We start from the raw sequence: 24,662 nt of genomic DNA, 5'->3' as shown, positions 1-24,662 counted from the left end.
TTTTTTTTTTTTAATGTAATTGTAAATGCATTGCTGTGACCAAAGCTGAATTTTCAGCATCATTACTCAAGCATTCAGTGTCACATGATCCTTCAGAAATCATTCTAATATGCTGATTCAGTGAGCATTTCTTACTTTTTGCTTCATCAAATGTTTGTGGAAACCTTGATACATTATTTTCAGAATTCTTTGATGGATAGAAAGTTGAAAAGAACAGTATTTATTTAAAAAAGAAATCTTATGTAATATTATAAATGTCTTTTGATCAATTTAAATAAAAGTATGAATTTTATAAAAAAGAATAATAAATAATTACTGACCCCAAACTTTTGAATGCTAGTATATGTGTTTATACATAGTGGAGCCAATATACAATACTGAAAATCTGCTATAGAAAATATATTTTAACACTGAAAATAACCTGAACATTTTAGAAATTAAACCATTTAAAACAGTGAAACATTTTGACAATAAATGAAGAAGGATTCTCCACTAGGTCACTAATAAAATCAGCAAATTTGTGTTATTGTTCACATTTTCAAGATTCCACTGCAGCACAAAAGATGTCCTTTCATGCAAGATAACATTATCATCAGGTTTCAAACAAACACGTAGAGTTGAGAAAATTCTAGAAATTCTCTGTGGCGAGGGGGGCGTGGTTCAGCGAAGTCTGCAGCGGGAGGGAGGGACGGGAGACGAGCGGCGAGTAAGAAGGTCAAGTGCAAAATGATGAACACCTGTGTCTGATTGCAGTAATTAGCCTGGAGAGACCGGATAAAAGGGCAGACTGGAGAACGTGGCGAGAGAGAGAGACTGGGACTCGTGGCCATCCCTTAGCCGGAGGAGGAGAGCCGACTGAACTGAGTTTATGCCCTGGGCAGAGTGAGAACGCGCTGGAAGCGCCCCGTTTGTGTTTTGTTGAACTTTAAGGAAATAAATAAAAGAGCCATGAGTCTCCAAACCGCCTACCTGAGTCACTTCCTTCTTCCCACTACGAACTTTGTTACATTCTCAAATTCATGTTATTTATTAATTTATTTATTTTTTAAATTCAGAGGTAACACTTTACAGTAAGGTCTTAAATGTTGTTAGTTGAGTCTTTAACTAACAATGAGCACTACATTTGTCACAGTATGTATTCATATTTGTTAACGTCAGTTAATAACAATACAAGATTGATCATGATCATGTTAGATCATATCAAACAATATTCACGATACAACTTTTGATTTTAATAGTGTATTAGTAAAATAAAAAATTAACATTAGCGAAGATTAATAAATGCTTTAGAAGTATTTATCATTGTTAGGTCATGTTACCTAATGCAGTTAACTAATGATAACAAATAGAACCTTATTGTAAAATGTTACCAATTCAACTTTTATATATATAAATGAGAAAAATGCAAGAGAGAAGCATTTTAACTATGACTTTGGGAACCAGTGTAAACCATGTACCAATATTTCCATAGAACTAGTCCAAAAAGTCACAGTATTGTTGCAGTATTTGTTAGTGCGTGTCGCATGCAAATGACAAGCTGAGCGATACACCTCAGAGCTCTTGTCTGGGAATATTTGCTTTTCCCTCTCCTGGCGGTGTCGGTCGGCCGACCCTCACCATCGGATCTGTTTCCAATTAGGAGCAACATTCCAGACAAGGTAAGATAATCTTTCTCGCTCTTGAAACTCAAGAGTCCTTCCATGCAAAGGCAGAGACATGGCTACCATGTGGCGCAGTCACCCTGTCTGCTTTTTCACAACACAATTAGCTGTGCTGAAAGGTATTTGCCATTACTCAAAGCACTAGGCTGAAGCCTACTTTTCCAATTCAAAACTGACAAAGAACCTACGCTTTGTTATATATGGATTCACTAAATGAAGAGCAGACGCAGTAGATTTGTTCCACATATCGTCTGTTTCAAAATGAATGCTGTATGCTAATTGTTTTGGAACTCGAGTAACTTTCTACATATTGAGCTGAATACCCTGAAGAGACATGAGATCTGATTGGTTGGTTTCTCAGAAAGAGAGTAGATTTTTTTTATTAATTGTACCTGAAGTTTCAAAGGTTGGAGGTTCAGGGGCATCAGAGAGGGTGGTCTTCTCCTCTCCAGCCAGTGGCATACTCTCTCCTCCATCAAACATACCAAACACACTCACTGTATACTTAGTGCCGGCCCTGAGATGAGAGAAATGCAAATCAGTCAACAATCTTATCCATCAACCTTAACAGGCTAATAGATCACAATGCATGGTTTTCACATGACATCACACCCAGACAGGGCCACCTGGAGGGTAAAACAAGACTTTCTCTGCTGTCCACTGTTTTTTTTTTTATACTAAATACTCATATATTAAGACTAAATTCAACATGCATTATTGGTGATCCATACTATATACAGGCAAGCAGCTGCATCTGGAATATGAACGCAACATACTAAATTGCATGCTAAACTTTTTCCCATAGAAAACATTTAGAAAGAAAATACTTTATGTAGCTTAATGCATTAAGACCAAATTCAGTATACACCTTATTAATTAAACGTAAAATGTGTAGGCAAGCAGATGAGCACAAAATATAAAAGCAACACACAAAGTTTCATGTTAAGGATTTTCCCACTGAAAACCATTATAAAGAAAATGCTTAATGTGCAATTTAGCGCATTGCATTCATATTCTGAGCTCAACTGCAATTTGATCTTTTAATATCACTGTATTACTTTTTTAATCATGAAACAAATTCACTGTAATTCAGCTATAAGCAGCTCTACAGACGACAGTAGTGTCATTATTCAGCTCAATTTAGTTAATTGTTGATAGTTTAATAACAGTGTGGATGTTGCAGATTTTCCAGTGTTCAATCTAAATATTTGTGGCTTTGAAACAGATGGAAAATTGATAGGTCTGTGCTGAAGTTCTATGGATGTTTTGCCCTACAGGGCATTCGTGACTGAAAACTACCATTAACATGTTTCAAGAAGGTATGTGTTGTCCACTTGATTTTACATTGACTTTGAAGGTGTTTATAGGGCATATCTTCAGTGTTCAACAAACGTCTGTTAAGTTTTTAATGTGTCTGCATTGGCGTCTCGTACCTTAGCTCCTCCAGAACCACTGTGTTGTCATAGGGGCCTACTAGCAACTCTCCCAGGTCCATATCCACCCCAGTGGGATGGAAGGTGACCTTGTAGCCCTTCACATCCCCAGGAGCATGATCCCAGGTCACCCTGAAACTGGTTTTAGTGGGCTCTGAAGTTTGCAGGTTTCTGGGAGCTTTATATTGAGACACTGCAGCGAAAATAAAGGGTGTCAAATTAGACAGCAAAGAGGATGAACATGTTCGCAGTAAAATAACAACTTTTGTCAAATATCTGCTATTAACTTACACGTGGTTCCTTCTCCTTGTCTTTGTCTTCCATCACCAAACTTGTAGACGGGAACCACTGTGATATCGTAAGTGGTTTGTGGCTGCAGTCGTCTCAGGACTAAAGTGTTAGTGCCCCCTGGTGCTTTGGAGGCCAACTGGCGTGTCTCACCCTGAGGTTTATACGATACCCTATAATTGACAACATTGCCGGGTGCTGGTTGCCATGTCACTCGCATGGTCCTATCTGTTTCTTCTGAAACCGTAAGAACTCTGGCAGCGGCGGACACTGTTGGGGAGATAAATGAAAGACAATGTCCATTAAACATTGGACTGATTCAACCACATTTCCTAGGGGTCAGGAAAAGCAAACCATCTGAATAATGAAAGTTTGTCTGCCAAGATAATCTTGATCCAACACAGACCACGGATCTCCAAACCAGGTGAAACCAGACATGCCGAAATGGTTGTACGTCATGCATAACGCAGACACTCTAAGACTGTCCGCAATGTTCTCTTTTTATGCCGTGACAGGAGTGTTTTTACGCAAGAGGGAAAGGAATGAATTGTCCGCCTTTAACAGGTCTACGGAACACTTTCAGATGGAGAGACCTTTTACAAATTAGGAGTTTTATGGATGGAAAATGACACTTCCAAGTTTTCAAAGAATCACTGATCCAATAGGACAACGTGTGCTTATGTTGGTATTGAAGGAGGTAAGAAATAGAGTGATGGCAGCAGACATAAAATGGTGCTGCCTAAGCCAGAAGCCTGTTTTCAGCTCAACTGCTGGACTTTTTAGATGACAGACAATAAATAAACCGCCAGACAGCAAGATAAACCAATTACATATTTACAGCACTCTTAACCAGTTCTAAACTGGAGTGAGTTGCCCCACTGAATAAGTAAGAGGGTGCAATAAGTGCTGTAGAGTGTGTTGAAATCCTGCATCCCTTGATAATAGCGAGCATGTGTAAATCATTAAATCCACCGCTACACACACCCCATACATTACACCATATGTTACAATAGCCCACAGCGAAGGTATTTTAGAGGAAACAGTGGCAATTACGCAAACCTTCTGCCTCCGCCTGGTGTTGAACTTATGAAAGGAAATGGAAGTTACTCTTTCACTTTTTCCACATCAGAATGAACATTGAGACATTTCTGTTTTAGAGCTTTTGTCTCCCGCATACTTCAGAGAGCATGTCATTATGTTGCAGAGTGTTCTTAAAACAGACATTAAACTCGAGAAATGATTTTGTTGAGTGTAATTTTAAATGTAAGTGGTGCTTACCCCAAAATGCTAAACTTGGTAGGGTGTTGAAAAAGTGGGTGCCAAGATGTCCAAATTGCATATTTCTATATGATTGCTTGGGTGTCCTAATTGCGCAGCATCATTTGCAAAATGTCAGCAAAATTTAACAGAATCACACTTTGTGTGAATAGTCTAGTAATAAATGAAGCACAGCTCACAGAGAAGTCACTTTCTAACCATGCAGCTTTCTGTTGCTCAAACTCATGGACCAACTTGAACATGAGTGAAATTTGCTTGAGTAAACTTTTCACCCTCACACACAGATTTCTCTTGATAATTACTAGATTTCGCCCAAGGAATTTCGATAAGCAATATTTGATTTGACTGCACCTTAAGTGGTTGCTTGTTGGCTTGGGTGTAAGTCTTTGGGTTTTGTCATCAATTAGGTAAAAAATCTGTTCATTCATTGCTAAGGCATCATTCAAGTCTGCAAAAAAATAAAAAGACTGAACTCATTACGTGGCTTATCAAGCAATCAAGCACCACGCATATTTTTTTTATTTGCTAGTAGCTGAATTGTGTTGATTGTAATTTTAAACTTTGCGCAGACTTCTTCAGATTGGTGGGGCAGATACTTCATTGAGGTTTATGTGCATGTCAGTGAAATATTCTGACATTATTTCAAGTTTTTTTCCTCTCTGAGGTAGGTTACCTCAGGACGAGAGGCCCGCCTCAGACACACAGAGCGAGGTAAAGAGCATTTGGTCATATGCTGGATTCATTACGCAGGTGGGAATTGACTTACCATCTGTGGTCTCCTCTCCATGCAGCGGCTCCCCCTCCTTACTGCTGTAGGCAGCGTAGACAGAAACCTTGTAGCGGGTCTCCGGTGTCAGTCCATCCAGAACAGTGGTGGTTATGTCCCCGGGGACGGTTTTCTCGCCAGCTTCCTCCGAAAAGAGGGATTTCCAGGTGACCCGATAAAGGCGGACGTTGCCAGGGGCGGCAGTCCAGGATGCTACAAAACTGTTCTCAGTGACATCCGAAGTAACCAGATTCGTAGGTGAACCGAGTTCTGAATGATTGAGAAAAAAGACACAAAAGTTTTAAAAACAGATCATAACAAGCGCAAAGTCTGGTGACAGAGAAGCAACAAACACTTCCCCTAAATCAGGCTACTTTGGTTAACTAGTCACCCAGCCTGGCCAAGCTGGTTAGGCAGTCATGTTTCAAAGGTTTTAGAGGGCTCTCTGACACTTACAGTATTCAGACTGAAAGACACACTTGTTAACACCAGTTTGGCCAGGCTTAAAGACCAATTAGACCAACAAAATACTGTAGGTGGGTTTAACCAGGCTATATTGGTTAACTTCTCTACCAGGATGGCCAAGCTTGTTAGGAGGACGTGTTTTGATGGTTTTAGATGGGTTTCTGACACCTAGTCAGGCTAGGGGACCAACTTTCCAATCACCTATACCAGTTAACACCAGTTTGGCCAGGCTTAAAGACTGAATTGACCAACTAAGACCAGCAAAATACTGTAGGTGGGTTTAACCAGGCTGTGTTGGTTAACCAGGCTGTCCAAGTTTGTTAGACAGGCATGTTTTGATGATTTTAAGGAGGTTTTTGACACCTAGTCACGCTGAGAGCCCTGCTGAAAAAAGCAGCATAAACCAGCATGAATTCAATGTTCGTCCAGGTTAGAGCTGGTATATTTCTGGTCTAGCTGGTGGACCAGCGTTCTGTTCTCAAGCAAAACTGAGATTGAGTAGCTGGTTCACCAGCGCTCCTGCTTCCCTTATTTGGGACTAGCAAACCAAAGATCAGCATCCCATGCTTTCTTTCACTGAAGAAAAAAGGGCAGTGGTCTCTTGCGGTGTTCCCCTAAAGTAAGAAAACTATATAGTTTAGAACAAAAAAATCTGAGAAATCTGAGTGAACTCTTCGGTTAAATGAGCATTTATCTAATTCTCCGCTAGTCTGTCTAAAATGCCGGTAGCTCACGATTGCTTTGATTTACTTTGTCAGTAACGCGTACCCTGGAAAACAGCTCTGCAAAAATAATCTCTCTCCCTGCTGCCACACATCTGTCATCACATCTACTTTCCATTGAACACGAAACCCGATCCATTAAACACAGACTGCTAAAACTGCAGATGTAGCTCGCGTTTTGATCTGTGCCATACCACCTACCTATCTTCTCTCTCTTTCTCTCAGTTCTATGCTGAGTGTCCCGAAGCAGAAGAGAGGAGAGGGACTTGAAATTATATGAAATTGTGCTGACAGCATAGTGAACTAGAATAAACTGCAGTGTAAAACTTCCACAGTAATACCTCTCCCTCTCACCACCCAGCCTCATGTTCTCCTGACTTTAGGATAGTCACCTGTCTCCAACACATTGAGCTCTGCTGGTCTAAAACAAGCCAAACGGGCGATTGTTTCAAAGTGCAATTACCAGGCTCTGCGTCATAGCTCAAACAGGGACTAGATAGTTCATAGACCTGGGAGGTTAGGGACTGCAAATGACAGGATAACTGCTGAGGAAAATTATATCCCAGTTTCTTTCCGAAGAGTGCTCCAAAGTCTAATTCTTCTTAAACGTCCGTACAGGGTTTTTTTACGTTGGAATATTTTAGACAGTTCAAAAAAGGGTAAAAAAAGGGACAATAAGAAAAGAAGCTAGATTTTCTAATGTTCCCATTAATATGTGAGAGGTGTTTGCCTGTGCAAAAGTTGTCGACACATGAGGTTGCATGAGGTGTTGAATGGTTCTGTCATTTTATTACCCAGCAGGTGAAAAACCTGATTACTTAGTAAAGCAGCAACACACAGATTTGTATTCATAACACCAAGTTATAGACTGAAGTTTAATAGTTAATAGCTGAAGGACTTGTTCAGATCACTAAGCCAACAATGATGCATGCCTTAGCGAACACCAATAGCTAATTCAAGATGAATCAGACAGAGAATTTAGGACTCTGTGCCAGGTTGACTGGATCTGAAGTTGTTTCTACGTCCAGCATAGAGGTCTGATTTTACTGACAGAGCACAGAAGAGAGCAGATCGTATGTTAATGTCTTCTGCAAGCTGCTTTTGGTTGTTAAAATGCAGACAAACTGCCAATGCCAGGCACTGCAGTGCACCTCTACTCAGAAAACACATGCTATTAATGGTTATTCATTTGTGGTTTTGCAATGACAAAAAAAAATTTAGCCACTAAACAGAGACGCAACAGTGCAATACCGTGCATGAGTTTATTAATGCTGTCCTGATATTGTTATGTGTTGAGGCCAGATTAAAACCAGACTTCTTTTGGACCTTCACATATGCTATTTTTCCTTCTTTGATCCTTGTTTTAGCGTTCCATCCAAGCAAAATGTTGATGTTAACTGGGAACAGGAGTTTTAGCACTAAACGTGACTGTCCTCCTGAATTATTTCACTTTGGAAAAGTTCGGAGTACCTGGAAGCAAGACAAATTCTCCAATGCTATGTCCTTCAGCTCAACACATTCTCTTGACAGAAGGTCTGACCACCTCATGCATATGAAGTTATTTTTTGGGGCTTTTGCTTTTATTTCGATAGGACAACAACAGGGTAGACGGAAAGCAGTGGAGAACAGGGTCAGGAAAAGAGCCATGACTTGAACTTGCCTGCTTGCTTGCAAGGTACTCTGACTGACCATCTCATTACAGACATATTCATCCTCATTCAAACCATGGAAGTCAGAACTGGACGCATACTGTACTATACTATAATACTGTATATAAGCATTTTACATGTTGCTTACATGACTACATTTTCTTTGTGCAGTTGCAGTACATAACAGCAGGGGCTAAATTGAACAGCCAAAGCTTGAGCCTCTGGTCATAGGTGCCAACTTTAGCTAAACAAACATAGAACTACATAATGAGCAATTTAGCACCATTTTCCATTGATTTCCTCTTTGTAGCTGTTTCATATAGAGTTTATCCAATTTCAGGCCCTGGATCTAATTTCTGGATCTTCTCACCCGTGTCCACATTCAGAAGAAGCAAACTCTGCCACTGACTGAGTGGAATAAAAAAACATCTGAGAAATCAATCTTGAAGAAGTAATGAACCAGTCGGGTGGTCACAAACTGAGAACACATTGGTAACGAACATCTTGAACGTCCTTTTGAACAACTGCCATACAAAGCTGACGTAAACATCTCAAACAATCTTGCATGACTTACACTTGGATTTCAAACAGCACACTGATTAAGATTTGCAAAATTTGCCTGGGATCTAACTGGACAGCGCTTGATGAGAAAATGAGGTCTGTCCTCTCTCTTCTCGCAGAATTCAGCTTATATTCAGTAAAACAGGGCAGAAGTCTTGGATAAGAGACATAATCTGGTGCTGGCTAAGATCTCACAGCCCAAGCCCATTTTCCGCAAAAACTATCATGAGACAAAACTCATGCTGACTGCAACCACATTCACCAGATGTTAAAACACAAAGACGTTCTGAGACCTTGGGACAAAACTGGCGGATTTAGAAAAACAAGTTTACATTTTCGAATTAAGAAGACATGCAAGTCAACATTTGTAATGGCATTTTGAACAATTCAGTTTAATAGGCTGAAGAGGAGATGCAGTGTGAGCTGGTCGGTCCCTAAAGCCCTTGTTTAAGGTCACTTCCTAATTGCCTTGACTGAGTTTGGCCCCACAGTGCACTTTTCTGGGGGCTAAAACAAAGAAAGCTGTGTTATGCTCCAGGATATGGAGTTTAACACAGCTCAGTTTGGAAACGCCTTGTCATCGGCCAAAAATTAGTCACATGTTTCCTTTGACTCTTTGTTGAAAGGTGGCTTGAGTCAGCATACATAATGACAAGCCTCTGAAATATGGGCTTTTGTATAATGAGTGGAGGACAGCCATTAGAGGTCCCGGTTAGATGCTGTAATCGGTAATTTTAATATGACACTGCTTGAAATACATCCGAAGAAAGACATGCAGTAAGTTTTGGGCATTTATTTTCAGGCTAAAAATCTTGGATGAAATTGTTTGGCAGTGGCTAATATTCAACAAGCCCACAAGTTAATGGTAGTTCTGACATGCTTTTTATCAAGAGAATATTGAGAGAGACATGTACTTCACAAAAAAGGAAGCATTTTATGTTAAAGAAATTGGCTCTTAGTGGTTTGAGACCACTTATATAAGCCAGACAGTAACAGGACACAAATAACTAGCAATCACTAAAAATCCAGCACAGTATCAAAAGAGTATGTAATCTATATATCGACATGATGTGGTTTTTTAAATTAGTAACTTTAGAAAAGTAGAACAGAACTATACACTGTATGATTTAAGTTTAAACCCCCAAATTCTGATTTCTAGACCACGGTTAGACACTAGAAAAGATGAATCCAAACCAATATCTTTTGAGGTTATGTTTCCATTCACTCTTCTTGCAATGCCAAGCATGAGTGAGGAACATTTTACAAGCTCAGCTAATTCATCTGCTGTCCACACACCAAATAAACCCAGAGCGTGTGGGAATCCACACAGTGAGATCAGTCATTAGATGGCACATCTAAAAGGTCATCCATTTGGTTCCCAAATTTAGAGTTCACTTCACACTGACAGACAACACCGAAAGTCTTTTAGGTACGTCTGTCCTCTGTTAAGAGTGTGATATAGAAGTGTGTGAAGAAACAATTAGGATAGCAGTTAGTAGTACAGTTTCCCTTCAACACTTTGCCATAAAGTTCTATATCATCCAATATTTGGGAATGATCATATTTGGAGATTGTCAGAATTTGACAGCATTTTCTGACAGCCCTTGTCAGTTGAAAATGCACTTTTTAAACAATTTTGAGTGACTTTTGATAAAATTTCGTGTCAGCTTTTATTTCACTCTAAAAAAAAGCTGGGTAAAATATGGACAAACGCACCGATTGGGTTGTTTTCAACCAACAGTTGGGTTAATTGTTTAACCCAACCTTCTGGGCAGTAACCCAACCGGTGGGTCAAAACAACCCAATCGCTGGGTTTGTCCATATTTTACCCAGCGCTGGGTTGTATTTAACCCAGCATTTTTTAGAGTGTTGATTTAAATTTTCAATTTCTCATTTTCTTTTATTAAATTGTATTATATCATATAGATCGGCAACCATGCCTTTAGGTTATCTGCATCTATTATTGAAAAAGCAGTGTAGGTCAACCACTGGTGCAGACTGCCATCTGGGTGTCTTAAACCACCCATCACCCATCAGTTTGTATTTTCATATTATACAGTGTACTGCAGACAAATTAATTGCTTTGTAGAAAGCACAAACTTCAAATGTAATACAGAATTCTCTTGCCTTCCAGAGTGGTGCCTGTTCCCATAAGTGGCGCTCCGAGGCCAGAGGTGTAACGGGCACTAACGAAGAGCTCATACTCGGTGTCCGGCGACAAATTTTTCAGCAAAGCAGTTGTTGTGTCTCCTTTAACAAACATTTCTTTCCTTTCCCCACCATCAGGTTTGTAGGCCACATGATATTGAAGCACGTTGCCTGGAGCTGCCTGCCATGAGACCTTCATGCTGGACACGGTCTCGTTAAAGACCCGCAGGTCACGTGGAGAGCCCCAGACTGAGAGAGAATAATAAATATGGTATTCATTTACTTGTTTTTGAATTTCAAGGGAACAGAATCAGAAGGGAAAACAACAAAACTTCCGACAGTGCTGACCTTCTTTGGTGGTGCCCTCGGTGTCCATGGAGGGACCCATTCCACTTGCATACTCGGGGTACACTGTGACACGGTAAGTGGTGACGGGCAGCAGTTCGTGGAGCACAGTGGTGACCTGACTCCCATCAGTCTCTGCTTCCAGTTTATCTCCTCCACCCACTGGCTCATACAACAGTCTGTACCTCAGCACTGCTCCAGGAGCGGCTTTCCACGACACGCGGAAGCTGTCTACAGTTTCTTCACTCACCATGAGGTTACGGACAGAGCCTAATTCTGAAATGCGAGAGCAGTGCGTTATCAGCCACATGCAAAAAAGCTGTACTTGTCAGTGATAAATGACTTTGACTATGATTAAATACCTTCTAAAGTCGTCTCCTCGCCTGTCAAAGGAAAACTGTCTCCTTTATCATACTGGGCAATGACATTAACCTCGTAAGTGGTCAGGGATGTGAGATTGGGCAAAATCGTAGTGGTGGTGTCAGGAGGAACCACCAAAGAGATGTAGTCTCCAGTTATGTCAGCCGCTGGCCTGAAACGCACCAGAAAAGACAGGACATCCTCTCCATCAGAAGTCCATGAGGTCCTGAAGCTTCTGGAGGAGACCTCAGAGAAGCTTAGCGACTTTGGTGGAACCAAACCTGTATGACAGAACACATCACTATAATCACATTTATGATGTAAATGTTCTTGAAAGTTTACCATCTGGCTTTCTATGCTTTACGTTTGGTCTTGCTTGCAGATTTGCTCCAAGAGAACCTTAAGCAATACATTCTAAATACACATGAGTTAACACAATTATAAAATTGAAATACGTGGTGTATAACAACAATTTAGTATTGATTATGATGATGTTGAAATTGTTCATTATGTTTACTCTATATAATCTGTCCTCAACAGATGTTTCCAGAGCTTGTTTGTGTTATGATCTTTGGTTGATCCTGGAACAACATTCCCATCAAATAAAACATAGTCTGAACCCTATCCTTAACTAACTACCCATAGTAAACTTATCAGAGGGAATAGATAGGCTGATAAGATTGTTGTTTAAGTTCCTAACCCCGGCCCTAACCTTAACACTTTCTTCATTCCTAAAATGCTATTGGTTGATAAGAATGTTATTCGAGATCCATCAAGGCTGTTGATCCAGGAACATGTCCTACTTGGAAAGCATGGTAAGCTATCCATAAATGTCACTCACATAAACATGAACAGAAACGACAGAAAAACCAATAAACGGATATAATCGAAGGTGGCACATACTTCTTTTCTTGATGTTATGGAGCTCCTGCTCAATTCTTAGGCAGATGGATGTGGTTAGTTCCTTGGAGATCCGCTGAAAAGAATCAAAGTCTTCCACCTCAAACACATGGTTATCAGCAGGTGCGTTGGCAATCGCCTCCAGCTCGGAGCGCACGGCGTCCTTGACTCCCACAGCGAAAATCTCCACGTCTGCATCCCTTAGTTTGTTGGCAGGGTTTTTGAAAGAATCTGAGGACTTGCCGTCTGTGATGAGCACCATGACTCGGGGCACGTTATCACGAGCGCCACGGGCTGGAATGAAGATCTTTTCCCTTACGTAGGTCATGGCCTTGCCAGTGTTGGTGGAGCCTCCACGGTAGGGGAAGGTGCGGACTGCATTGAGCACAGCTGCATTGTCATCGTGCTTGTTCAGGGCAAACTCAGTGTGAGGATCCCGACTGTACTGAACCAAGCTGATCTGCACTTTGTCGAGTCCGATGTCAAAAGATTTGACGAGCTCTTCAAGGAAGGCTCTAACTTTAGCAAAGTTAGCCAGTCCTATACTGTACGAGCCATCGACCAGGAGGACAATATCAGCTTGGACCTCGACCTCTAGGGAGCACTCTATAGGGAACAAAACACAAGACAACCTGTCTGTTTGGAAATTTTAAATGTGATTATTTATTTATTTTTTAATGCATTTTGAGGGTTAACAGTTCTTAAAAAGTACCAGTACATAGATAAACTATGGATGGGTTGGATCTATGAGATTTAAGGCTGGAACACACAACACAACTTTTGCCATGATTTTTGCAATGGTTTACAGTCTGCGGGACTCAACATTAGTCATGTAGTATATTCCAACCTTTAATAGGACGGTTAAAGATTCGGGCTGGCAACTCAAAAGTTGTTGATTCAGTCCCCACAAGAAGGTGATCCATGAGCAGTTGCATCTTTGATCAACACAATTCAAGGAATATTTTGTAGTGCTCAGATCTCTTGATTGAATACTTGGGACCTGTTTACACCGGATATTAAGATGTGTTTTGGTCGTTCCAATCACAAGTGGACAACGCTAAATACAGGTGTGAACAGGATGCAAAACGCTTTAAGCTTGTCCACTTTTGACCACTTCCAGAGGTAGTAGAAAACACATTCGATGGGATTGCTCTTGTAGTGGACGCTCATGTGGTCGAATACATTCAAATAGCCATAAAAGACCATCTCCTCTCTGCCTACTGACCTAATTCTACAACACTGCAGGACGTGTTAGCCAGACAGGATTTAAACTTTGCCATCTGAAATCATAAGTTTGGTTTTAAGGCAACAAAAAATGTTAATGCTGTCTTACCAGTAGTGATTTTAAAGATGCTGCTCTCCGTATCGTTTTCTGTTGTCTCCTTTTGTGTTCTTATGTAAATTGCGCAAGTTTATTTCACAATATTAGATCGAAAGATCAGAAAAATACCATATATACTCTCGCCCATAATCCTCCCCTCAAAATCAGGACAGGAATGGTCGAAAGTGGAAAAAAGTGTTGGATTAAAACACCAGGTGTAAATGGGAATGTGTCTCCCTTATCTACTTGTGATCCGATTGACCGAAACGCATCTTAATACCAGGTGTAAACAGGGCCTTGGACGCATGATCACAATGAGTTGTTAGCATCTTACCTGTAGACACCTTCACAGGCTGGGTTTTCTCGTTGACAACTTGTGGCTTACTAGGGGTCAGACCTTTGAGGGCAAACAGACTGATCTCATACTCTGTCTCAGGAGACAGGTCTCTGACGTTGGCCACGGTGAATGTGGGCCCTATGTAGAGCTCCTGCTTCTTAGCGGCAGCAATCATGGGGAAGACCTGCAGCTTATAGCCTGTGATGTCACCAGGAGACGAATCCCACGTAATTCTCATAGATTTGGAGGAGATGTCAGTTACTCTGAGGTCCGAAGCTGGTTCAACATCTGGGGTAAAAAAAGGATATAAAAGATATTTATGATTTATAGATCTTCCATTAACTGGTCAATTCTCTGTGAGTTTAGTGGGATTATGTGTGCATGGGCAGTACCTTCCTGTCCGCTTGCAAGGAAATTTAGCTGCTCCTCCACACCAGAGCACACCTGAGTGATGAGCTCCTTCTGCACCTGACTTATCATGTCAAAGTTTGGGACATTATAGATATGCTTGCTGTGGGGAGTGGAGGCCATCTCCTTCAACTCATCCTCATCTGCTCCTTTGATACCTGAAGACATAAACTGCAGCTTGAAATAGTGTTCCATACAGTTTTGGATTACGAATATCAGAAACATGTTCAACAGATGTATAGACACAAACCCAGGACAAAGATCTCTACTCCAGTGTTTCTCAGCCGTTCGGCATATTCCCCAACTGGGTCTTGTGATTTTCCATCAGTGATGATCATGGCTACTTTTGGAAAGCCTTTCCTGGCTCCAGCCGCCACAGTGAAGGTGTTTTTCACCAGATAGTCCATTGCATCACCTGGTTGAGCATGTAAGAAACCAAGATACAAATTAATTCATGTTGAGGGAAGAAGTGATTATTTTGGAAGTGTTGGTGTTATTCAGTTGTTTAGGACTCTTTTTATGTTTAATCAGGTAATTAACTATTTTTGAGCAGTTTTGTCAAGTAGGATGTGTTCCTATATCATCTACATGATACTGCATGATAGATTGATAAGAATGTTGTTCACACTCCAAGCCAAACCCAATCCATAGAACTTTCACAATCCCCAAACTCTGAATGGATGATTAATGCTGAGTAGGGTTCTTCCAGGACCAACAAGGATGTCGATACAGAAACAAGTCCACATTGGCTAAATTACGGTATGGTAATCTAAAATCTTTTACACACCTGTCATGGTATTACCACCCTTGTAGGGCAGATTTTTAATGGCTCGTAGGACATCAGGCCGCCTGTAATATTGGTTCAGGTTGAACTCTGTCCTGGTATCTGAGCTGTACTGTACAATAGCCACTCTGGTCTTATCCTCTCCTATGTCAAAGGCTCCTGCCATGGCCCCAATGAAACTCCGGATGAATTTAAAGTTTTCTCTTCCCACGCTCCAAGAGCCATCCACCAGGAAAACCAGATCCGTGACAGCACTCACTGAACACTCTGCATGAAGAGGAAATGAAGAGGCATGAGAAAAAGCCATATAATAGTATGACAGCACACGATCTACTACAGTCTTTGTCATTTTACTTATTTGTTTTGACACATTAATGGACAAAAAAAATTGCCGTTGTTGAAAAAAAAGCAGTCTATTTACACATTTGTTTATTTTGCAACTACACTAAAAAAAACAGTCAAGTCCTCTCTCTGTTTCCTTCAACCTTTCCCAACAAAAGTGATGCTTCCAAAGCAATGGAAACTTTCAATAAACTTATTTCTGTTTCTTTAGACATGAATCCAAAACTTTACTGTGAAATGTATATCTTGAGAACTGGTTTTCTGAAATTTCAGTTGGATTTGTTTTGGCAGCGGTACTCACAATTTGGACTCACAAGAAGTGGAATTGTATCAGGACCGTAATCTTTTCCACTAGTTTAACCCTCAAATGGTCCTCGTTTAATGTTTACACTTATGGTCTTTGGGGTCAATATGACCCCAAAATTGAAAGAGTAATGGTAAAAAAATATATACATTTTTAATCATACAAATAATATATCATTTTTTTAGTTTACTTCCTCAGATGTTACAATGTACCCCACCTACGGGGCATGTTGTCACATTTCACTTCCATTTTTTGAGGGTAAATAAAGAAAAACGTATACACTGTAAGCATGAAACAAAGCGACATATTTGTACTAGACACGTGTAAAATTACTGTGGATAAAAAAATATATATTCTGAACCCCATGTGGATTTACACAAACTGAGAAAGTCAAAAAGTGTTACTTTGTGCCCCGCTCTCCCCTATATATATTTAATATATTTGAATATTTATATATATTAACCCTTATAAGGTCCTCGTTTCTTGTTTACACTTAGGGTCTTTGGGGTCAATATGACCAATTGTAAAAAAAAATATATACATTTTTAATCATACAAATAATATATCATTTTTTTTGTTTACTTCTCATCTATACATTAATGCTGTGTTTTGGGAGATATGAAGTACTTTTGTTCCTATTTACCACAGAATTCCGCAACTACACCATTAGCTTGCATGTGAAATATTAATTTTTTTATGAAAAAATCACTTAAATGATGATCTAAATTTAATTTAAGTTGTTTCTGGATATTGATCTAGGTGTTAGGTGTAGAATTCTGCCAATCTGTTGGTTAGAGATAAACCTAAAATGATTACAGCTTAAAATGTGATGTCTGAGTGTGTGAGAGTCAATGAATGAGGCTAGAAAAGGCCTCTGAGCCCCTCTCTGTATTATACCAGCCACTTCTAACAGTACAAAGTAAAATGTTTTATGAGCTCTGATTCTATTTTAATGCTTTTAATTAAAGGCAATTTTTACATTGCCAACCACAACCTTGAGCAATCTTTCTTTTTGCAAGCAATAACAAGTCTACAGTGGTCAGACAAAGAAAGTTTAAAGGAAAAATGTGATCTAATACATTGCATATAAAATTCCATTTCACAGGGGGACAAGAAGTAAGAAAAATCTAAAATCTGGAATGAAGAAGATACGGTTTGATTGAATATACTCACTGATAGTCTCTGATGGTGTCTTCCTTGTTCCACTTGTGTTGCTGGACTGAACTGTAAAAGGAGAAGAAATTAGGTCTATGTCTTGGAAGCTCACAGTTCCTTTCGGCAAATGGATTTATCAAAACTGATAATCAACAACACCTCATTTATTGTAATTTTGCTCAGAAGATCTCAAACTAAACTGGATTTTTTACATTTTCTGAAGAAAATATAAATGGTGCTTCAAAACTTCAAAACAATCACAATTCTAGTTTCTTGTGAGTGGTTGAAAGGGCATTGCTATGCAATTGCTACAGTATTCTGAATGGTTTTTAGTGCATCGCTATGTGATTCCTAGGGTGTTATGGAAGGTTCCATTATGGCTTAAGTCACAGGAGTCCAATCCTAACTCTCTATTATATTCTGGTTTCTAGACATGACTCAGGTCCCTCTTTCAATGAGAGGTTGAGATGCTGTTTGCCTGTTGCAATATCAAAACACTCCTCGACAAGAGTCAATGACATAATGCTTATTTTTTGTCTGGATCTTTAATTTATTCAAAATACATTTAAAATGCATTTTATGCATTCAATGACATCTCTTGTATTATGAGCATGTTTATAATTTATGTTCATTGTAAGAAAAAAACTCTTTATATGTATTTAATCTGTATAAGCATACTCTAAACATGTATTCATAGAAAAAAAAAGTACTTTAACAAAATTGCTTAAATGCTTATTAAGTCATGTGGTGAAAAAAATATATAATTAATAAACTATTGTTAAAAATACTTTTTACATTAAATAATATAATAATTATAATAAAGATGTGCACTCTCACATGCATTTAAGATGATCTTTTTAAGACATTAAATTGAAACATTTCTTGCAAGTGGCATTCAAAAGCAAAACTACATTTCTAAAATTCCTCATCTTTATCCCATAAGCCGCATCGCTTGAAATATCACTCATGTTCAAGTTTCATTCCAAAACGTAATACATGAACAAATCCCACCATGCATACGTACATAGTTGCTTGTTTTAAAATACAAAACAAATAAGAAAAAGACATTGAGGTGTCTGGTGTGCACTTACTTGTTATTTGTCCAAGTATAGGGATACTTTCTTCCGCACCATTATATGAACTGATTGACACCGAATAGTCTACATCAGGAGTTAAATCCGTGATTGATGTGTTTGTGGCCGAGGCAGAAAGACTGAAATCTTTCAAATCATCTGGAACATGTAATGACATATCGAGTCAGAAGATAAGTCCCTCAAAGCTGATCAAAAAACATGCAGCTGTTGACATCACGCACCTGCATCTGATATGACTTGTATTCTGTAGCCCTGTATCTGAGACGAAGGCCTCCTCCATGACATATGCACTGTGTTTTCATTTAAGATTTTAAAATTCAAGTCTGAAGGAGGCTCCACTGCAAACAAGAGGTTAATAGAGTCAAGATCATGAGAAACATCAATATCTCAATTAATAATAAATTGTGAAGAAACATTAGATGGTTTTTAACTATCCCAACGACAAACACTTCAGGACTGAAGTTTAGTTGTTTATTGTTGGGCAAGACAAACAGAACCAAAAGTAACGGTGACAAAACACAACATAAGAGAGTGACGGAAGCCATTTCGGTTCAAATGGCCTTTTCTTGAGTTGCATAACCTGGAATCTCATGGTCTGCAGCTCAAGCAGAGAAGAGCTAAACACATTTCAAGACCTATCACAAACAAAATGTCATCGCCAATCCATGTGCAGACAACCATCCAATACATGCTGAATGCGTTCAATACAAGGCATGCCCGTTCACTGGAACTCTGGTGACAAAAATAAATCATATCAAGACAATGTTTCCATTCCCAAGATATTGATTATACAATGGAATCAAGTTTTCAAGATGTCAATGATGTCCAGATGGCTCTGTCAGGAGTAAAAAATACATATATGTTATATATACGCTTTGTATATATACATATATTCCAGCAAGGCTTGGGTACTGACAAGTTTTACTGAAGGCACGTATCCATTGCAAATCTCAAAAAAAGAATACACAACTTGTCGTGACAGACTTTTGTGTAGTTCCTTTTCAAACAGAAGGTGTACGTGACAAGACAACACTCTTGAGTTGATTGAGTAATTGAGAGGTGTGAAGGAAAATGTACAACACAAAAAAAATCAATCAATCAAAAATCACGCAGATATATTGAGGAAATCAATCCGCATTCGTCTGGTTGTCAAAGTGTCATGCACATGTACATGGGTGAACAACTTATTACACTGTTTCCATGTACAACACAAAGGACAACACAACAAATGTATTTCAAAATGATATTCTGTCATAGACATTATTGACATGCAATCTACATCAAAACGTCGTGGATCTCATGTCAGCAGGCGGCGATCTAAGGCTATGAGATGTCCACTTACGCACTCAACATCCATGTTACATCTGCATGCATGAATGCTGATGACTGATGTAAATCTCTGCTGTCAGAATAATGTCTTAAATGCAAAGAATGCATAGGAAAAACAGGCAATGTCATCCAAAATGCAAACAATAGATGATATTAAAACATTGTAAAAAATTTATAAAAAATTGTCCTCATTTGTAAGTCACTTTGGATAAAAGCATCTGCTAAATGACTAAATGTAAATGTAAATGTAATGTAACTATAAATGTAAATATTAGACATGCTTAATATTACAGAAATTAATTAGCATATTTAACCAGCAGCGTGCAGCATGCAATATCACACTCTTAAATATAAGGGTTCCTAAATGGCCATAGAAGAACCATATTTGGTTCCCCAAAGAACCTTGCAATGAACAGTTCTTAAAAGAACCAATTTTTTGTACTTTGAATAACATTTCATTTAAAGAGCCCTTTTTCCACAATAAAGAACCTTTTGTGCAATTGAAAAGTTCCAAGGATGTTAAAGGTTCTTCATGGAATCATCAATGCCAATAAAAACCTTTATTTTTAAACGTGTACAATAGTGTTTAGCACACTTAAAAGTAAAGGTCACTTGAAACTTTGTCGTTCTTTGGAGATTTAGAAAGTTCTTGATGTTACAGTACATTATAGGTTCTAAGGTTTTAAGCATCAGAATATGATTTTTTTAGCAAGAAACAGAAAATTTGGGTCTATTCGGAACCTTTATTTTTAAGAATGTATTGAAGAGTTTTTTTAACTAGAACATTTATCACTACTCTTCATCAACAAGGCGATGAAGATCCACAGTGTCTGCTTTATAATCGTCTATAAGAGCAGATTTTCCCGGTAGAAATCTTGATCATCTTTTTCCATGCATTACTGTTCTTAATTCTACTTGACAGGCCAGCTGAATAATGAGGACGTGGCAAAATGTCACATGCGCAAAGAAAAAGGAAAGTTTCGGGTGGAAAGAAGTGTGCGTGGATGGAGGCCAGAGCAGCAGAATATCATTTAAAAATAAACGGTGGAGGAAACACACCAGGAAAACGACAGACAACACGACCTGCTGGAGAAAGAATGCTCACCAACCTGACGCGCCAAACTCAAACGGTCTGGGCCGATTCCCTTCATGTGTCCGAACAGGCCGAACCCATGAGTCTTCACCGATTCACAGATGAGGCATCTTGTGTCACGGCCCCAGCGCGCATAAACGATGTCTGAAACGCTACCTTACCATTGAGCTTTAATACCGGCTCAGCCAACTGTTATAATAATGGGACGTGACAGCTTTGTTGACTCTGTTGACAGTTTCATAACGAAAGTGACACAAACGTCGGCTCATGTTGAGTTTCTGGAAACTTCAGGATGAGGAGGCCCGTCAGGAGAGCACTTCTCTCATCCCCCGGAGAGAGAGTCTGCCCCATGTCAATAACCTCCAGCCAGTCAGGCATTCTTTCTGGCTAGCGCCGTTGGAGTCTCCCGGAGAAGCCGAACAGATGCCAAAGTAATTCCACAACATGTGCTGACATTAAACATTACTGCATATTAACTTTCCATATGGATTGAAACTCAGCGTTTTCGTGAGCGGCTGCAGGAAACCTAAAAAGGCTCTTTGTCTTTGTGCTGTCTGAGGACTAATTCAGCCCTCTCATGTTACATCTTTCCATTCTGTTACAGCACGCGCACAAAAAACAAACAAAAAAATGTTTCCGTTTGGTTTTCCAGTTGAATCAAGCTCCATCCTCGCGTTCTCACATCATCACATCCCTTTCGCTCGAGACAGCTGTCGGAGGGCTAAACTGACGCTGTGTGGTGACTTTAATTACAGATCCGTCTTAAACTAAGACAACTTCAAATCATGCGGTAGAAAACACTTATCCATTTTACTTCTGGAACCCATTTAGTTAAGCATAAAGTACATTTATTAAAAGTATTTTTATATTTTAAGGACATTTTATGTGTGTATCCAGCTCAGGGTTGCCGAGGTTGTTTTGATAATACATCTTGACTGAGATCAGAAAATATCAGAGATGTAATTTCATGTATGAAGGATTGTATAAAAGAATTAAGGACAATATGCATTTAAAGGGTTAGTTCACCCAAAAATGAAAATTCTGCCATTAATTACTCACCCTCATGTCGTTCGAAACCAGTAAGACCTTCGTTCATCTTCGGAACACAATTTAAGATGTTTTTGATGAAATCTGAGGGCTCTCTGACCCTCCCATAGACAGCAAGGTAACTACCACGTTCAAGGTCCAGAAAAGTACCAAGATGATCAACAAAGTAGTCCGTGTGACATCAGTGGTTCAACTGTAAAGTTACGAAGCTACGAGAATACATTTTTACGCAAATAAAACAAAAATAACGACTTTATTCCACATTTTCGAAAGTTACGCGAGTTCACGACAGTATCATCAATAAAGTCGTTACTTTTGTTTTCTTTGCGCAAAAAAGTATTCTCGTAGCTTCGTAACTTTACAGTTGAACCACTGATGTCACACGGACTACTTTGTTGATCATCTTAGTATACAACACGAGAGTGAGTAATTAATGGCAGAATTTTCATTTTTGGGTGAACTAACCCTTTAAGGCTTTTAATGGGAATCCAGCAGCTGTCAACTGTGATTGGATGCGGGGAAAATTAGGCTAGATTTCATTCCCTCTGGGTGGGTTTTGAGTCTGTTCTGAGCTGAAAAAAAATTCTGCGATCTGGCAACCCTGATCTAGCGACACGAAAAAGTTTCAAACTGAGTGATTTTGTTGCATGTCTTTTGACTCTTGATAACTGCACTATTGAGTTTAACTTGAGAGACTTAAATCCCTGCAAGAACACTTATGAGCAGTTAAAAATCCTGTAGTATCCTTCAGTTTAACCTTTTTTTGATGTCTTTGTAACAAAGTTTTTATTTCTGCTCCTGTAATTAACCAGCACTAATGGTAATTCATTGGGCAATAACTGACTCATAGAGGAGGTGATGACCATCCCAGACAGCTTTGTTTCGTATCTGCAGAACTGCTGAGGCATGCCTCCCAACAAATGGCAGATTACGAGACTATTTTTCATGCTAAACATTTGAAGTATAAATAGATTTTTTTTTTTTTGTAATTCTGTGTGCAGAAGCACACGCCTCTTTGTAGACTGGAATCACAGACAACATGAAGAGTAACATTTTTAAACAAATAGAGCACATCATTTTCATTTAATAGCGTATTAGAACTATTTCAAGCTTTCTATATAAATATAAACTATAGAAGTCAATAATATTGGCCTAAGTTGATTTAGCCTTTAAGAAGTACAGTTTAATATAAGATATTCAAAAAGTAAAAAATGTATGCTTGGTGTCCAATTAATGAACAACATATTTAATAATAAAAAAAATAAAATACAAAATAGAAGAGAGACTGGCAGAATGGACTATACCTTGAGCCTCTACTGAATTCAGTAATATAGCAAAGAGTGCAGCGGCAGCCAAAGACAGCCTGATCTTCATGTTTACACAGACACAGTCAGCAGCTCATTAATTAATCTACAAAGATAGGGAAAAAAAAAAGCATTATTTCTGCAGTAATTGTATTTGGCTACATTATTTGAATTATTATTATGCCAATGCATTCATGGTGTGCTTGGCATTTTTTTTTTATTTTGGACTAAATAAGCATAAATCTTTTTTAACAACTGAACATGTAAATGGCGCTTAGATACAGAATTAATATCTAGAATTACTTCTCAATGAGACACGGTGATCCACATAACGGCTCACGAGCGCCTCCACGTGGAGTTTGATGCAAGTGCAGTGAGATTGCTAACCATTCATCTATAGACCAGCCTAAATCAATAATCATTTCAATATGATTTCTGCTAAACATAAACAAAACCTTTGTGTTTATCAAAACTATAAAAAGAAAAGACGTGGCAGAGCTCAAGAAACATGCATTAATGAATTACACAATTGTGATTAAATCCTCTAAACGTCTCGTAGGCTACAAATTTCAGACATTAAAACTTCCCGAGTAATAGCTATTTATTTAACTTTAATGTAATTCCCTGAACAACGTTCATCAAAAAAATCCACACAAATCTACATAACTCTTTTGAAATGTTTGAATGAAGTGAGGAAATCATGTTCAGACCTGTAATAGTCCGTCAATATCACACATGGATTAAAGGCTGATGTCCCCCTGCAGACAGACTGAGAGCCTCGTCTCGCTCCTCCAGCAGTGAGGGAAAACTCTGGGAGAATGGGAGGAATCTGAGCTCAACCTGACACTAAATAGGGGGTTGTTCCCAACTTTACTCCCTTACGAACTTCCTCAAGAACGGAGCCCCCGCTTTTAAATCAGAGACAGAATCCGCTTCAGTGGGATGCAGATGCGCTGTGGCGTTTAACGTTTTCATACTCTTTCAAATTAGATCTATTATGCCTCAGATTGTGCTTTGAAAAGATGGGCAAAAATGACTAACTCGAAAAATTATTAGAATGAATGAAATATACTTATTTGTGAAAATACTTTCATTTTTTTCTGCTTCAAGATTTTACGTTTAATTTAATGTTCTATTTCCTGTTTCTTTGTGAAATGTACTAGCTATTTCTGAGGGGAAATTATTCCAACAAACTTTTTTTTTTCCAGTGCAGGTCAGGTTTTCTCACATATAACGACTAAAATGCATTATTTCTAACTAGTTCATTTTAACAATACTGAAACATATTTAAGAGTGAAAAAAGTGACACGTGGCCAAGTATGGTGGTGACCCATACTCGGAATTTGTGCTCTGCATTTAACCCATCCAAGTACACTCGCACAGCAGTGAACAGTGTTGGGGAAAGTTACTTTTAAAAGTAATGCATTACAATATTGCGTTACTCCATAAAAAAGTACCTAATTACGTTACTTCGTTACTTTTTATGGAAAGTATTGCGTTACGTTACTTTTGCGTTACTTTTTAAATCTGGACAGGGCTTGCTTGTTTGTTTTTAAAATAAAAAAGTT

General features: G+C 38.9%; 1 protein-coding gene across 1 annotated transcript in view; it reads right to left on the bottom strand.

The window, feature by feature from the left end:
* Positions 1-23,891, bottom strand: part of col12a1a (collagen, type XII, alpha 1a) — an 83,701-nt gene extending 59,810 nt beyond the window's left edge. Inside the window, exons 1-17 of the mRNA XM_016485330.1 lie at positions 23,805-23,891; positions 23,095-23,200; positions 18,543-18,659; positions 18,319-18,459; positions 17,246-17,296; positions 15,430-15,693; positions 14,893-15,057; positions 14,627-14,800; positions 14,232-14,522; positions 12,580-13,182; positions 11,679-11,957; positions 11,320-11,592; positions 10,951-11,220; positions 5,427-5,696; positions 3,386-3,652; positions 3,095-3,287; positions 2,054-2,178 (exon numbers count right to left, since the gene is read on the bottom strand). Coding sequence (XP_016340816.1) covers positions 2,054-2,178; positions 3,095-3,287; positions 3,386-3,652; positions 5,427-5,696; positions 10,951-11,220; positions 11,320-11,592; positions 11,679-11,957; positions 12,580-13,182; positions 14,232-14,522; positions 14,627-14,800; positions 14,893-15,057; positions 15,430-15,693; positions 17,246-17,296; positions 18,319-18,459; positions 18,543-18,659; positions 23,095-23,164 — 3,553 coding nt within the window. The 5' untranslated portion in view covers positions 23,165-23,200; positions 23,805-23,891. The remainder of the gene's footprint in view (positions 1-2,053; positions 2,179-3,094; positions 3,288-3,385; positions 3,653-5,426; positions 5,697-10,950; positions 11,221-11,319; positions 11,593-11,678; positions 11,958-12,579; positions 13,183-14,231; positions 14,523-14,626; positions 14,801-14,892; positions 15,058-15,429; positions 15,694-17,245; positions 17,297-18,318; positions 18,460-18,542; positions 18,660-23,094; positions 23,201-23,804) is intronic.
* Positions 23,892-24,662: the final 771 nt, after the last annotated feature.

This window comes from Sinocyclocheilus anshuiensis, unplaced genomic scaffold (assembly GCF_001515605.1).
Source record: "Sinocyclocheilus anshuiensis isolate Anshui unplaced genomic scaffold, SAMN03320099.WGS_v1.1 scaffold197, whole genome shotgun sequence".
NCBI lineage: Eukaryota > Metazoa > Chordata > Actinopteri > Cypriniformes > Cyprinidae > Sinocyclocheilus > Sinocyclocheilus anshuiensis.
This window is presented reverse-complemented; position numbering and strand designations above follow the sequence as displayed.